The sequence below is a fragment of the Rhinolophus sinicus genome, chromosome 15 (genome assembly GCF_057876585.1).
Source record: "Rhinolophus sinicus isolate RSI-liver-muscle chromosome 15, RSI-T2T, whole genome shotgun sequence".
NCBI lineage: Eukaryota > Metazoa > Chordata > Mammalia > Chiroptera > Rhinolophidae > Rhinolophus > Rhinolophus sinicus.
In genome coordinates, this window is record NC_142515.1 from 119,144,628 (window position 1) to 119,161,364 (window position 16,737).

Sequence of the window (16,737 nt, forward strand, 5' to 3'; positions counted from 1 at the left end):
AATATTAAATTTTCCAATTTTTTTCTATATAGTACTATCTATAGAATTCACAACTATAGAGTTAGTCTCAGGAAATACCACACTGAAGCATTTAGGAGTAAAAGAGCATTGTGTCTGCAATTACTTACAAATGTTTCAAGAAATTTTAAATAGATAAATAGATACGGATTATAAAGTAAATATGTCAAATATTAACAATTAATTAGTTAATGTGCATGAACTCCTATATGAAGTTCTTAGTACTATTCTTGCAACTTTTCTGTAAGTTTAAAACTACTCCAATATAAAAAATTAGCAAGTCTATGTACACTTCTTTCTTTTAGTTATACTTAGAATCAGACCTAGTTCACTAGGTCTGGCTTCTCGTTGTTACCTGCTGTGTTTTCCTAAATTCTTCTAAAATCTTTGCTGCCATTTCATAATCTTCTAATAAATGGTAAGCAATAGCATAACCAATCCATGATGCTCTCTGTGCAGGTCGAAGCTGAAGTAGTTGATATCTTGTTTCCTTTAAGGGGGGAAAAACACCACTTGTTCTTAGGTTTACAGTGAAAGCAAATGCTCCTTAAAAAGATCATATTAATTTCCCCACAACACTGAGCAATTTGCAGCACAATGCTGGGAATAATAATACAAAAGAGTTTCAAACATCCACATTGTGTAGCTATATAGAGGCAAGAAAAGATCTGTTAAGCACAAGGAAGTCCCCAAGGTAACCGTGTAAATTGTTTAAAACATTAAGTCCAGGTGCCCTTTATCATTTCCTGATCTACTTACTCTAAGAAAAGAGGATGGAAAAGATAATACAATATTTTCCCCTAGAATAAAAACATTCTTTTACTTACCCTGTAACCCTCAAGGTCTCGCATTTGAATCTGTAGTAAAGAAAGGTCCCTTAAGATTTGAAGATTGTCCTTATCCCATTTTAGCGCATTTCTGTAACACTTAATGGCTTCATCATATTTCTTGTCTGACCTCTGGAGAAGGCCGTAAACATGCCAACCTAAAGGATTTAGTTAAGGATACAACCTAAAAGATTTAGTTAAGTCAAGAAATAATATTCCATTAATGTTCCCCAGGAAACTGAGAACTACAGCTACTTAAAAAATTACAAGCTTAAAAAAAGGAGAGAATATAAATATAGAAGGTGGTTTAATACAGCTTTTCAAGCCAGAGAAAAGAGGTCTAGCCTGCCTTGTTAGCTCTGTGACCTTGGACAAGTTATTTAGTCTCGTTATGTTTCCTCAATTATAAAATGTAAATAGAAAGTCTATAGAGCAAGACATAGTACTTTGGTGACTAAATAGAGTAACACATATAAAGTGCTCACTGCCTGGCACAAAATACTCGTAAATGCTCAATATATGTCAGATATTATTTTTGAAAGGAAAAAGAGGGAATGGGTATCTATGACATGAAATTCTTTTAAGTCATGTATACTTTTTCTTTAGCTAATGACGTTAACTAAAAAAAGGACAGAACCCTCAGTGCACAACAAAGTTCCTAAAAATCAACCACACACAAAATAACATTGATTCTTTTAATAAATATCAAAGTTTCTTAATAATTGATAGATGACCAAAATGGGCAGTCTCTTGCATGCAAAGAATTTGGAGTCCAGTAAGAGACATAAATATGCAAAATTACCAGTTGTAAAAAATGCTATAAAGGAGGAAAATATGTAAATAATTCTACTCCCCTAACAGAGGAGAGGTTCTTTACATTTTAGATCTTGATTATTACAAGTCACCCATCCTCCCACCTTCAGTCTCTCTGCTTTTATTCTCTCCTGCCAAAATAACCATAGTCAAAAGAAAAAAATCCAATTCCTTTTCCAGGAATTTACAATGTTTCTCTCAGATCAGGTTCAAACTTTTCAATCTAACTTTTACACCAGAGATCCCCAACAGTCAGTAAAAGAATGTCTACAATGGCATGTATAACTGAAAATATATTTAATACTATAAATTTTATTTGAAAAACAATCTCTGTTTTCGAATGGCAAGGTAAAACTTAACAAAATCTTCTCATCGGGAACATGATGAAAAAATATCTATAACAGTCTTATTAATTAATGCTTTGTTTACCTTTTCAGTGTCTGGTTACTCCCAACTCACTTCTGCTTTACTGGAATAGTGGTCATTTTTGAATAAGCTGTAACATTTTATGTAATACTCAGAAGTCTTCACTAGAACAAATTCCTCAAGAACAAAATCCCTCTTTTTTTATTTTAGTCTGTACTATGCCACAGACCTGGTAAATGCTTGAAAATTTGCTAAGTATTTTAGCACTTAAAATTAGGTTAACCCACAAAGTAGGCGAGGAAATATTTGTTTAAAAACTACTTAAAAATTAGTAACCCACACTTTCCCCCTCTATCTTCCCTCAGACATTTGTACTTGCTCCTATCCTCACACTTCCCTTAATGAAATAAAATTTATCTAGTAATTAGCATTAGCAGGGACTATATTAGGCATCATTAAATCTTTACGACACTACAATGAAGTGGGTCTGATTACCGTCATTTTAAGTCCTAAGATCACAAAAAGCAGCTGAGCCGGGATGCAAACCTAAGCGAAGCGCACGCCTAAGCTTGTGCTCTTAGTCAGCACACTGCATTGTCTCTCTGTATTTCTTTGTGCATATCCATCTCTGAAGTTATGATCATGATGAAATCTGCAGGGTACTTCTTTTTTTTGAAGCACGAGAAGAACTTTCAGAGACATTTTAAAAAGCAAGTCCCATTTATCTGTAAATAGACATAATGTTAGAACATGGTAGGTATATAAAAATGTTCCCTGAATTAAGGTAGCTGCTATTATTGAATTTAAGAAAGTAACATCTTCTCTGGAGTTACGTGGTAAGAGGAATCTAAAACTTCTGACTCCCAAATTGCTGCCTTAGTTCAAAATACCCCAACCGAACCCTTAAATACATCTCAAAAAGGATACAGACATGACTCTTCAAGTCATTTCTCAAACCTCTACGAACCAATTCATAAGCTTCTTCCTTTTTCCCCAAACAATTCAACGTTAATCCTTTCATAGCCAGGGTTTCTATTTTTACAAAAATAAGAAGTAAAGGTAGAAAAAAGAAATTAAATATTAAAAATAATTAACATCAAAAATGGTAACCATAATCTCAAAAACAAATGTTATATTACCCTAAGAGTTGAAAACTTTGAGAAGATTATTGGGAAATTTTCCAGGTTTGCACACAATTAAAATATTTTAAAAAATTCACAAACCAAGTTAAACCAAATTTATCTACTTTAGGTCTCTGTAGTTTATTTTTCAGATAAAAGTTACAAAATTGCGTGAATATCTGGTAATTTCTATTGCAACAAGTTACAATGGCTCTATTACTGTTCTTTAGAGGAATTCCATGTAATAACCTTATATAATAACTCCTTTAAAGTATGAAAAACTTTATCTTGAAACAGACTTTACCCCTTTGAGCCCAAATTACATAAAGATTAAATTCACTGCTCAATGATTAAAATATAAACAAATTATATACATTTATGATTTTCATAAATGTATGTAAGAATTAAAGGTATCCTGAGGAAGAACTCAACATTTATAGGAAAATGCAGATAAAGAAATTGAAGCAAAAGAGAAGGGGAAAAAATCATGTACAACCATTATAAATCATGGATAAGTTTAAAGGAAAACAAAATATATTTGGCAAATAAGACAAATTAACAAGGAACTGTAGAAAGTAGCCTTTTGTTGTCAAATAAAATCTATTCTTCCAAGTTTTACCAAACATCTTAAAGTGCCTTAATTCATAAAACCCTGGGTGGCAATTAAGTCTAAGACATGTAACGTTAAAAAATATTTTCAGTTAAATTATGACACTTCACATAATTATCAACCTGATTTCAGACATGTTAAATATGAAGAGTAACTGCATTTTAGAAACAATGACAACCTAATATCCAGCTGGCCAGAGAAAATATTTTTTTAACAAACCAAAAGAGACAAATTTACATACTTTTATTCCCATTGCTTTCCATTTCCAAACAATTTTATTATTATACTGAAAGTATACAAGAGTAAAGAAAGCTACGAGAGAACTACTACTCTCTTGCTTCAATACTAAGAGAATACCATCAAATTAATTACCAAACAGCCATGTTTCCTAACTGTACAAATCAGACCTGTGAAAGCTTATTTTTCCTTTGCCTCTTCACGAGTTTAGCTACACACTCTTCCCTTACCCTATAAACACTGCCTAATCTTCCACCATCACATTGGCAAAAGCTAAAAAAAACTTTCAGAACATTGCAATATATAAATTATGTCTTTAACATGACTGTCTTGAAAAACTGATTAAAATACAATGCTAAATAAAAAGATGTTTGTTCATCAGCAAAGGACCAAATGGGCCCTTTCTGAATAAGCTTATTATAAGGAATAAAATTCTCCAGCTCAACCAAAGTTCTAAAGCAAATTTTTCTTATACCATCGTAAATAGAGTTACTTGTCAAATAAGCATATTTGTCCCACTAGGTTCTTTTGCATTTCCTACGGTGCCTTTATTGAAACAAGGAATAACTCAGAACTCAAGTAGAACGTGTTATTGTTTTCTTGACATTAAATTCAAAATACAGAATGAAACATCTTCTCACAGGAGCCAAGGACAAGAAGGTCCATTCTCTCTGGAAAATAGTTAAGGTAGCTGGAAGTGACAGAACCCAAGTGACAGAACCTAAATAAGTAAACCCAGACAGATAAGCAAAGCCTTATCTACTTAAACTTACAAGTAAGTATATAATAGTTATACTTACCTCCATGCTCTGCAAATTTAGGGTTAGAGAGGATTTGTTTACAGAATTTCAATCCATTTCTATATTGTTTATGTTCATAACATCTCTGTGAAAACAAAAAAGAAAATTTCAGAGCTTAGTAAGAAATGCAAAAAATTTAAATTCAATGCTAAATTTTTGATTCTGTTAAATACAACAGAATGATCAAATGTTGTTTCCATATTCTCCTAAATCCCACTAAAATGCCAGTAAAAAAATATGGAAGGTTCAAATACAGCAAGTGAAGGCAAAACAAAAGGATAGAAAACAGATTAGGAAAAACAAGAAAATTAGCTCACTTCAAAAGGTCCAAAAAGTTTTATTTGAAAACTGAAAAAAAAGTAAAGGTGTCAAGATTATATTTCAAAATAACATTTTCTTTTTAACTGAGGAAGTCTCTCTAGCTGTAAAGGGACAAACAAGGGCATAAAAAATAATGAAGGGAAAGAAAAAGACCCACAGCATGGCACACCATAATAAAATTTCAAAACATGGAAATAAAGAAAAGGTCCTTAAAAACTTCCAAAGAGAGGGGAAAACAACAACAAAAAAAAACAAGCCACATAAGAAGGATCTGTAATCAAAATGGCATTGAACTTTTATTCCAAAGTAACAATGGAACATTGCTGAAAGCCAGAAAAAACTATACAGTCTTCAAAATACAGAGTGAAATTAAGTTTCAACCAAGAATTCTATACCCAGCCAAATTATCCATTGAGTACATGACTAAAGTGAAATTTTAAGGATTCTCAAAATGCTAAAATTTTATTTCTATGCACTCTTCCTTAGCAAGCTATTAAAAAGGATCAAAACAAATTAAAAAAGAGATAATATAGAACTTAGTAAACAAGGAATTTAATGCAGGAAAAAAAACCCCAAAATCCCTAGAGAACAACCACTCCAAAATGAAACAAGCCAAAGGCCACCACGGAATAGGTTTCCAGCAAGGGCAACAATAGAACTGATGTACTTCATAATATGGAAAATGTTTATTTATTTATAAGCACAGGACAGAAATATAGACACATTTGGGGGAAAAAAACCCCAACAGATTTACAGAAAAATCAGGCAACTGCATAAATGAGACAGGAGAAATAAATGCTTATCTAAGAAAGTGTGGTCTTAGTGTAATATTTGGCTTACCATGAACAATACATACATAATTATAAAAATGTAAACATTCAGTACTGATTGATCCAAATATTGTGATATACTAAAAGTATAATAGGAAAGTGGGCAAACGTGTGAATGACGAAGTTCTAAGTCCTCATTTTCCATAACCAGAAGTCAACAAATATCTAAAAGTCATGTATCAAGAAACAGTGATATATTATTAAACAAGCAAGCAAATACCCGAGAAAATGGCTAGAAGGATTGAAGGTGCTTAATTCCAGAGTGGGAAGTCATGGAGGGGGGATGACTTTTTTCATCAAAAACCTTTTAGTGCTATTTCACTTTAGGGTGCTTTCATAATAATTTTGGAAGCACTGTATTTATTACAGAAAAAAACCTGCATCTAAAAGATATGATATTCTATGCCAAAATCACTGTCATAAATTTAAACAAATATTACTCACAATTTTTGAAATAATATATTCAAAATCTGGGAGAGATTAGTTAATGCAAATAATGACAAAATGATAGTAGAAAAATGTGTAAGAAACAATGAAAACGTAAATTTTTACATTTAACATCAAATCAATTGCTTAAGTCAATGCCATAGCCAACTACAGAGTTATTCTATACCAACTATGTACTCACCATCTTTTGTTGTTCCACATCTCAAACCTAATATCCAAAACACAACTGATTTTCTCCCAGAATCTATTCTTCACCAAGTCTTCACCATCTTAGTAGATGTCCTCCCCTCAGCCCATCCAACCAGATGATGATGCAAACAAACTAATTACCCTTGGTGTTTTCCTTCCCTCATACTTCCATCCTCTAGTAGGTCTCATCAGTCCCAGCTTCTCTGCAATTAGCTTCCTAACTCTCTGCCCCTCCTACAATCAACTATGCACTCAGCGGGCAGACTGACCTGGGGGATAAGAGGGAGGCGACAGCAGAAGCAGTAGCTTGGGAGCTATCATTAACCGTATATGTAACCAAAGAAACATAAGACTAAGTAACTAAATTTAGTGTTCCTATTTACTTAGCAGAAAGCCTAGAAATAATTTGGGTTTTTAAAATATATTTATAATAATGATAAAAACATTAAAGGAAGCAATGATGTTAAGACTAGGCTAATTAAAAGGAACACTCGATTTCCGGGAACTACATACATACATACAAAGAACAGTTTAAGCACATTGTGTTTAAAACCCTCAATTAGCTTTCTGAAAATTTATTTCTGTAAAAATGTAGTAAGAGAACTTCCACTTTTGGCTATGATGGGATGAGGCTGAACTTGTCTTCTACCATAAACAACAAAACTGGATAAAATGTATGAACTAATTGTCGTCGGACACTGGAAAACAGGCAGCGCAGACTGTAAACCATGGGGGGGGGGGAACAACCATAATGAGCTTAGAAATGCCAATGCTTTACAGATCCCAACACAGGTAAAAGAATCCTAGGCAGAGCACAATCGTCCACAGAGATAAAGAGACAAAGGCTGAAGTTCAATGATGCCAACGAGATGATGAAGCAAAAAGTGATGGAACTCTTTAGAGAAAGAGACCCAACGATCTGCACGGGATCCCATGCATCTGTTGCTGAATGACTGAGTCTTGTATATGTAGGGTGAAATTTCATAAGGCCAAACAAAGCCGTAAGTTAAACAATTTTCAGGGCTCACATGGCACTGAGAGTTCCAAGTAGCCAGAATGGAGTCTTCGATAAACAGCTGCAGAATTCAGTAAATACTGCAGAAAGGTCTACTCAGCAGTAGACAAAAACTGGCCTCGTGTACGTGCACTCTAGACCAACCCTAACAAAGCCATACACTGATGTACAAATATCTTCTTCACTATCTGCTTTAAAAAAATCCAATGCTGGTTAAAGGCAGTGAAATCCATAATGCCCAACATCCAATAAAAAATTACTATACAAGCTAAGAAGCAGAAAAACATGACCCATAACCAGGAGAAATAAAAGAAATGAAGGGATTATGAGATGAGGAAAACAAAACTTTTTGTAAGTATGCTCAAAAAGTTAAAAATAAAAACATATGGAGAAACGGAATATATATAAAAGAACCAAATAGCACTTCTAGAGATGAAAAATACAATATCTACAATGAAAAGCAATTATGACACTGCAGAAGAAAAGATCAGTAAAATGGAAGACACAGCAATAAAAACAACCAAACTGAAGTATAGAGAGAAAAAAAGATAGAAAAATAAATCAGCCAATGGCACAATGACTACTTTACAACAGAAAACTGAATTCTAAAAGCCAAACAGACCTGTGAAAAGTAAAGAAAAAAAGCTTCCAAAAGAACCTATTTTTAAATATCTTCATTATGTTGGGTAGATCCCTTAAACAGGAAATTTTAAATATTCAAGATAATGTTTAAAAAAAGGCAGGACAGAGAAGACATATGCAAAAAATATGTCTGACAAAGATCTTACATCCAGAATATATTAAAAAGTCCTATAAGTCAATAAGACAGAAAAAACACACCCAAAAAAGGTTATCCTACAGGCCAACAAACACATCAAAGGTGACTGACTGCATCAAAACCACAATGCCATGCCATGTAATTTAATTAAAATATATTAGACAATATCTGATGATGTTGTGATGCAACTGGAACTCTTACACATTGTTAGTAGGAGAGAAAATTGATTACTCAATTGGTTCAGCTGTTTGACAGAAGGAATTTCATGGTCTGAAAATTATACTGCAATAAACCAGATTTTTAAAAAATACTGTTCAGCAGTATCTAATAAAACTAACCATACACGTACACTGACCCAGAAATTCCAACTTGAGGTATATATCCAACAGAAATATAGACATATATTCACCAAAAAACAGGAAAAAAATGTGATTTATTAATAGCTGAGGTTATAAAATAAATTCATGAAAGTGACAAAAATTAACGACATACCTGAACTAATAGTAGTAAGTCATTAAAAACAATAACTCAAACTTTTATTAATTTACTTTGTATTAAAAATTGCTTTCCACCTAAGGCTTAAATTTACCAATGCCAATATAGTAAATGTAATACAAAAGAAGTCTAGGTCTTCTCTGTAAAGTATACAAATCATAAAGTATCATTAGTGTGTCCTAATCCTAGCATTATATTCCTAGGTAATTCTTATGTATCAAAAACAAAACTTTACTTCAAGGAATTAGTCAAGCAATAAAGAGCTGCCTTTGGAATCAAATAGCTCTGGTTTCAATCACTAACTTCAGACACTAAAACCAGTTATGTAATCTTAAGTACTTTGCTGAGTATCAAAAAGAATCCTTAAATCACAGTGACAAGTCATCAGAAAAAGACATGTAAAACACTGAATATTAACAGCTGACACTTCCTAAGCATTTACTATGTGCCAGGCACTGTGCTAAGTGCTTTATTGGGAAAACTCATTTAAATATCTTTTTTTCCATTGGATATTTGGGAAATATCCAATATAATATTGGGAATTATGATAATATATTTTTATTATCATATTTTGTTGTTGGCTCATTTAACCTTAAGAATGGCATGAAGTAGGTACTCTTTTTATCCTCATTTTAGATGAGATAACTGAGGTCCAAGGAAATCACTATATAATTTGGCCAAGATCACACAGCTATTAGACAAAAAAAAAAGTGAACTAGACAATCGGAATTCAGAGCCATTCCACTTAACCATTGTAACTACCTCTCTACTATAGTTAAATAAGCTAACACAGGAAAGAAAAGAAAACGGTGTTAAAATAAAACCACTAACACAAATTATATAAAGTCATTGTAGAAAAGAGGGAGCAAGAGAAAGAGAAAAAAGTCAATCATATTCCCTTTTAGAGGTAACTGCTATTAACATCCTGATTTTAACAAGAAAGTTTCAATACAAAAATTACAGAACAGTCGACTATCCTACAGTATAAAATGAACTTGTATAGATATAATTCACAACTAGCATATAAAAATCATAGACGTTTATATTCTTACTTGACATGCACAATGTGACTTTATTTTGTATAGTTGAACTTAAAATACTCAGGATTCCAGTTTTTTTCTTGGTCTTACTGGAAATACCTTAATTGTTTACAGCACCACTTTTTTTCAAAGAGACTTCACACTAAGATCTCATTTAATCTTCATGAGACTCCTGTAAACTAAGCACAAAAGGTTCAATCCTTATTGTACAGGTAAGATTTAAAAAACAATTTGCCAGAGACTACAAGCCTAGTTAGTGCAAAATTTAGACTGAGTCGCAGTTGAAAGCTCTTTCCACCATATACAGAAATTCTATTAAATTTTACTAATATAAATGTTAAAGCCAAGAGTTTAAATCTTCTAACAGATCTTCTAATCAGCAAATTTAACTGTTATCTCATCTTTTGTTTTATTTGCTTACTCAGTATTATAATCAAATGGGCAAGAAAAATGCTAAAATTAGAGGAGAGAGAGAGAGAGAGAGAGAGAGAGAGAGAGAGAGAGAGAGAGAGACTAAACCAATGGGATAATTCCACCTAATAACTGAATTTACCAAATAAAAATTAGAAACCAAACTCCACTTTCTTGGAATGAGATGATAATACTATTACACTTAGCTTTTTATTTTATCACACTTCAAAACAGTAATTAAGCTTAAGTTCCTAATGATTATGTTCCCAATTAATTAAATTTGGCCTTCTTACATATTGAAATTATACTCAATGTCACTAACCCAATTATCTCCTGTCAATGTGACCTATAAAAATAATTCAGCAAGGCATACCTCTTTAAATAACTGGTAAGAATTCATTCTCCCCCATCAAGAATCAGTGTGTGTTTAAGGAAATTGATGTCACTTTCTTTTTTTCCTGAAAGTACTATTTCTACAAGAGGTCAATCATTACAAACGAGAGTAGCATTCTCACAGTTTAATGGAAAAAGTAACAACAAATACTCAACTTAGTTTATTCCATAAGCTTTCCTCAAAACTTTTACTCTTGCCCAAGGATAAACTCTAGTAGCAAATAAGATTAACAAAAAAAATACGAAAATAGAGTACCAGTATTTCATTCAACAATTTCTCTTTCCCCGGACATATACAAGGCCAGATCTATACATAACTCAGCTTTTACACAGGTTTTTGTCTAATTAAAATGGAATCTTATAAAAGCAGTCTTACAATATAAAAGATAATCATAAAGAGTCCTTTTTTGAACCATTCAAAGGTGTGTATGTATAAAATGAAAAAATATTTGGTTGTTTTTTAAAAATCCCATGTAACCATTATCACTAAAGTTCATTCTACGGAACTATATGGTAAGACAGGTATTATGACAAGATTCTTAATGCTGCCCTAACCAAACCCATAGGCTTAACGTAGGTTTTCAGGGAACTTACTTTACTTTTATTTAGGGAAAGAGGGATGCAAAATACTACATGTAGTAGACATTGAGCAAAGGTTTCACATTCAAGTCATTTCAAACATATTAAGTTCTCCACAGCAGAATAAGCCAATTAAATAGAAACATAAGTCTACAATCCCATCTCTGAAACTCTTATATTTGGGGGAGTTCTTAAAATTTCAGAATTGTGAATAAGCGTTTCCCTTGGTACAGAATGAACGCTGTAGTGCTCTATTTGTCCTCTTGCCTAAAACCATGGTCATATGTTCATCCAAATTAAACATGACAGTTTCAAAAATACTAGAATACAGCAGACTATTATCTTTCATTAGCAGTTCAATTTTTAAACATTAACACTGTGCTATAGAAACAGTAAAGCAAAACAGGATACAATTAAAACAGAAAAAAGTATTCTAGCAGATTACAAAAACCCATGTGCTAAATACTGGCCCATACACTGAGACTCCTGCTTCCAAATATATAGGAATCCCTGACCCCTGCTCATGCTTCTGCCAAGCATAAAACGGGGAAGTATGAGATAACTATTTTCAACTGTTGGACTAGAGCCAACACAGGACTGTGATCTCAGAAGGGAAAGAAGGTAAATAAATCCCAAGAAAATCGTTTTCTGCCTAGAGGCGTTGTCCCGACTGCAGGACAGAATGGGGGAACCCAAGCAGAACCCAGCAGGCAGGCCTGCTGATCTGCTCGAATGGTTGGTATTTATCGGGCAGGGTATCAGAGAGAACTGTACAGATATGAAGCTTCAGAAATCTGCACAGGAAGCTTTGGCCAAATATTAAGCTGAGTAGATTCTACTGCAAGATTCTACTGAGTGTGGGCACAGAACAACTGCCGAGTAGTAGCAGGAGCTGAACGACTAACTACTGGCGCGCATCCATGGCTAGAAGACATGGGGGTTCCTACACTAAACACTCCAGAACTAAGCAGAGACCCAGAAATGCCACACTTTAGGAATAAGGCTAATCTACATTCACTTTTATTAAACCTTAAAAAGAAGCACTGAAAAGAACAGGCTGATACACAAATTAACTGCAAAAACAAAACTCCACTAAGACAACAGGAACCGGACATTTAATATCCTAGTGTCCATAATAGTCAATATTATGAAAAAACAAAAATTACTAGAAATGGGAACAGAAAATTTCGACCCATGACCTGTAAGAAAAAAAAGAGGCTATTTTATAGAATCTCTTTATCGGAGGAGACTTTAAATGTCACCTGGTGCAAGTGGTCACAGAGCTCATGTATGGTTTCGGTTCATTCTTTGCTAAAATGTTTTTAGATATACTAAGCCAAACTGTATCTCCTTGTACTTTACTGATTCTAGCTTTGTAAGAGTTCAGTTTTCTCTTATGCAAGCTAAACGTATTTGTTCCTTTAGCTGTCCCTTATATGACAGTTTTAAGTCCTTTGACACTTAGGGCCAACCTCTCAGGTTGGAACAATACAGTCCCCACCCTTGTACATATTTTTAAAACTAGTAAAACTTCAAAAAACAAATACTATCTTAAATGGGGTTGCAGAATTTTTACTTTTCTAAATAAACCACTTTTTAAAGATCTGTCATTAGTATTTCAAAAAACAAAAGGCACTTCAATATTTTAAAAGTAACAAGTACACAGTCTCAAAAAAAGAGACAAGAAAGGTCTGCAGAAATTTTACATCTCTGTGCTCGTGCTGTGTGCGCATTTGGAGCCATTGGTCTGTATCTCTCCAAGTTTTGGGCCCAGAAGTTAAAATTACAGGCATGATCTTACCAGCCACAGAATTGAATGTGACAATCACCATTTTTTTTCTGGATACTAGACCCCTGTTAATGCAGTGTAAAATGTGCCAGATTTTATCTTACCATTCTTTTCTTTCTTTTTTTCCCAGCATTAAATTCTGTCACTTGAGAAAAAAAAGGATTCCTGCTTAATATGAGTGAAAGTCTGCTAAAGGAATGCTATAAGCTATGAACACTGATGCTATGGATAGGACAAAATTCAATAAAAGTCAAGGTATACACATATAACTGAGAGGCAGCTATATAATAGAACCTCATAATTATTTCAACGATAAATACAGAAGAGTTTTAAGAGAACAATGAGTGGCCATGAGGACACAAAAACAGAAGTATAACCAATTATTCAATCATATAAAACCTAAACTGCAAATTATTTTAAGGGAAGCTCTATTATTTTCAAGCATGACACATAAAAACAAAACTGAATTCCTTATAGGATAATGGCTGCCCTTAACTTCTAAACACTCCACAAATCCTCATAAAAACCACACAGGACAGGAAAGAGAGAAAATGAAATCACCCACAGAATTATAAGGAGATGAGAAACTAAGAACTCCAATTTATATGTAAGTGCATAAGTAACCAAGACCAGAAGCTCCAATGGGAACTGTCCACAACAGCAATACAACAGGGTCCTCGTGATGACCGAATACACGCCATATTAACTAGGATTCACCCTCAGAAGGAGGGGGCCACTTGTTGACAGAAAGAACTGAGAGACATGATAGATGAGTGCAATGACTACTAAGGAGTCAAAAAGAAGAGACTTAGCAAGTTTGTAAGACCAAAGGTTGCAGTTTTAGCAAGACACAGCTTTGGAGGAGTCATCCTAGGAGGAAGGGTCACTTGAGGGAACGTTGGAGAAAGAAGTGACTGAAGATAAAGACCCTACCAAAATTAGATAGAACAATGGGGGGGAGGGGCTGCATTTATTTTAAAAACTACAATTCACTATAGCAGCAAAAGAGGGTGTTGAACTAAGAGACTGAAGAAGCCACCCAAACCTCACTCCAAAAATTAAACTGTCTATATTGTTGGTCCAGTAAAATCCATTCAAGTAACCCATCATCCGTATCAAATTACTGACATGGAATTAAAAAGTGAAAAAATTTTTGGCAGATGAACACACACCAAAAACCCTAGTGATAAAAGATGTAACAACACTCCATCATGAAATCCATTAAATGTACACATAAAAGAACACCTCAAATCAGATCTTCAAAATTTAAAATAGAGGAGCCGGCCTGGTGGCTCAGGCAGTTAGAGCTCCATGCTCGTAACTCCGAAGGCTGCCAGTTCGATTCCCACATGGGCCAGTGGGCTCTCAACCACAAGGGTGCCAGTTCAATTCCTCGACTCCCTCAAGGGATGGTGGGCTGTGCCCCCTGCAACTAAAATTGAACATGGCACCTTGAGCTGAGCTGCTGCTGAGCTGCCGCTGAGCTCCCGGATGGCTCAGTTGGTTGGAGCGCATCCTCTCAACCACAAGGTTGCCGGTTCGACTCCCGCAAGGGATGGTGGGCTGTGCCCCCTGAAACTAGCAACGGCAACTGGACCTGGAGCTGAGCTGTGCCCTCCACAACTAAGACTGAAAGGACAACAACTTGAAGCTGAACAGCACCCCCCACAATTAAGACTGAAAGGACAACAACTGGACTTGGAAAAAAAGGCCTGGAAGTACACAGTGTTCCCCAATAAAGTCCTGTTCCCCTTCCCCAATAAAATCTTAAAAAAAAAAAAAAAATTAAAATAGAGAGGACAAATGATGGGAAGATATAAAACAGAACAGACTGAACTTAAGAAACAAAACAAAATCATCTCAAAATGAAGACTATATTACAAGATATATGATCTAAAGAGATAGAAAATAGGAATGCTACTCAAATAAATGAAAAGTAAATAGAGATGAAAAGAATCAAAGGAAAATAAATACAAAAGAAAGGCAAAGAAGGTCTAACAGGCAAAGATCACTGAAGAATGAAACAGAATACTCAAAACTATAATTCTTGAATTGAAAGAAAACATCAATCTACATTCTGAAACCACGTATCATGGAAAATGTATACACAGTAATTGACACAGAGATATACCCTAGTGAAATAATTGAATTTTAAAGATAAAGAAAAAGCCCTCAAATCTCCAAAAAGAAAGACCAAGTCATCTACAAAGAAAGAAAATCAGGTTGACATCAGCAACATGTAAGCAAGACAACAGGAAGGCAGTATTTTCAAGAAACTTAAAAAGATGTGAGTCAAGGATTTTATATCCAGCCAAGCTGTCCTTCAACTATCAAGACTATAAAAGAAAACTTAAAAGATGTAAAAACTTAAAAGATTTTCATAAGCACTGCTGAATAATCTCTATTAGAGAATAAATAAACTTCAACCAAGAGATGATTGGGACAGCTTCAACAAAAGGTCTGTTGGTGAATATTCATGATATTTAACTGTAGAACTAAATCTAAAACAAAGGTATTGATGAGGGTAGAAGAGTATTATGTAAAATGACATGCTTTCACAAAATAAAAATAATTTTAAAAGTCAGAGGAAAAGAGACAGAGAGAAAAAAGTAAAGTAGAATAAGCTCATTAATTGCTTCACACATGAGAAAATAAGACTCAATGGATTTAAAGCTGACATCAAATAGAAGCCAAAAAGAAAAAAGAAAAAAAAGCAGAGAACTAAGAGAATTTTTTAAAGGTATAAATATAAAGGTAACTGACTAAAACAAAAATATAAACCTTCCAAAACCAAAAACATACAAAAACAAAATAAAAATATCCAACAAAACATAAGATACATACATCGTAAGGGTAACAAAACAAAGATGGGATCAATTCAACAAAAAGGCTAAAGTTCTTTTTTTTTTTTTAAATAAGGAGGGCGCAACTCACAGTGGCCCATGCGGGGATCGAACAGGTAACCTTGGTGTTATTAGCACCACGCTCTAACCAACTGAGCTGATCTGCCACCCAAGGCTAAAAACTTCTTAATAGACTACACCTATAACAAAACAAGTACTAATAATGCCCACGCTTTACTGTTTGTAAGGCACTGTCACACATAGCTCACTACGTGACCAGTGAGGTAGGTCAGAAAAGCATTGTTTTCTCTTTTGTTCAGGTGTACAAACAGTCTTAAAAAGAGTAAGGAATAAAGGAAAGCAGAGCCAGGATTCAACCCAGAATCTCTCTATTGTTCTTGCCACATCAGGAATCCTGGTTGAGCATCAAAATTGTTTCAAAACACAAATTGAAGAAATGTGTAATAGTTTATTTCCCTGTTTTTCAAAGATTACTTAGTCTCCCCACAAAAATCTACAGAATGACTTTGCCTGAAACTTTTAATACTCTGAGCACTAAACTTCTTACAATAAAAAAAAACATTGAAAGAAGTTTAAGTCTCCTTAGTGGCACTGGCAACTAAGATGGCAAAGAATGTGACACTATCTCAGGTACTAGATGCAAGAAGTTCTCACTTAGTAAGCAGTCACACTTCAGCACGAAGTACCACCCACGCGCAGGCTGTGTGATCTCTACATCACTAAGTCAGATAATGGATAGTCAGTCTGATATAATGCTTGTTTGGAAAACACACATTTGCTCTAGTACCACTGAT

General features: G+C 34.0%; 1 protein-coding gene across 3 annotated transcripts in view; it reads right to left on the reverse strand.

Moving 5' to 3' along the window:
* Positions 1-16,737, reverse strand: part of NAA15 (N-alpha-acetyltransferase 15, NatA auxiliary subunit) — a 124,289-nt gene that overhangs the window by 35,210 nt on the left and 72,342 nt on the right. For all 3 annotated transcript variants that reach the window (XM_019730820.3, XM_019730818.3, XM_019730819.3), the window contains 4 exons: positions 4,793-4,877; positions 2,952-3,056; positions 846-1,003; positions 374-508 (listed from right to left, as the gene is read on the reverse strand). In XM_019730820.3, the coding sequence (XP_019586379.1) occupies positions 374-508; positions 846-1,003; positions 2,952-3,045 (387 nt within the window). In that variant the 5' untranslated portion in view covers positions 3,046-3,056; positions 4,793-4,877. The remainder of the gene's footprint in view (positions 1-373; positions 509-845; positions 1,004-2,951; positions 3,057-4,792; positions 4,878-16,737) is intronic.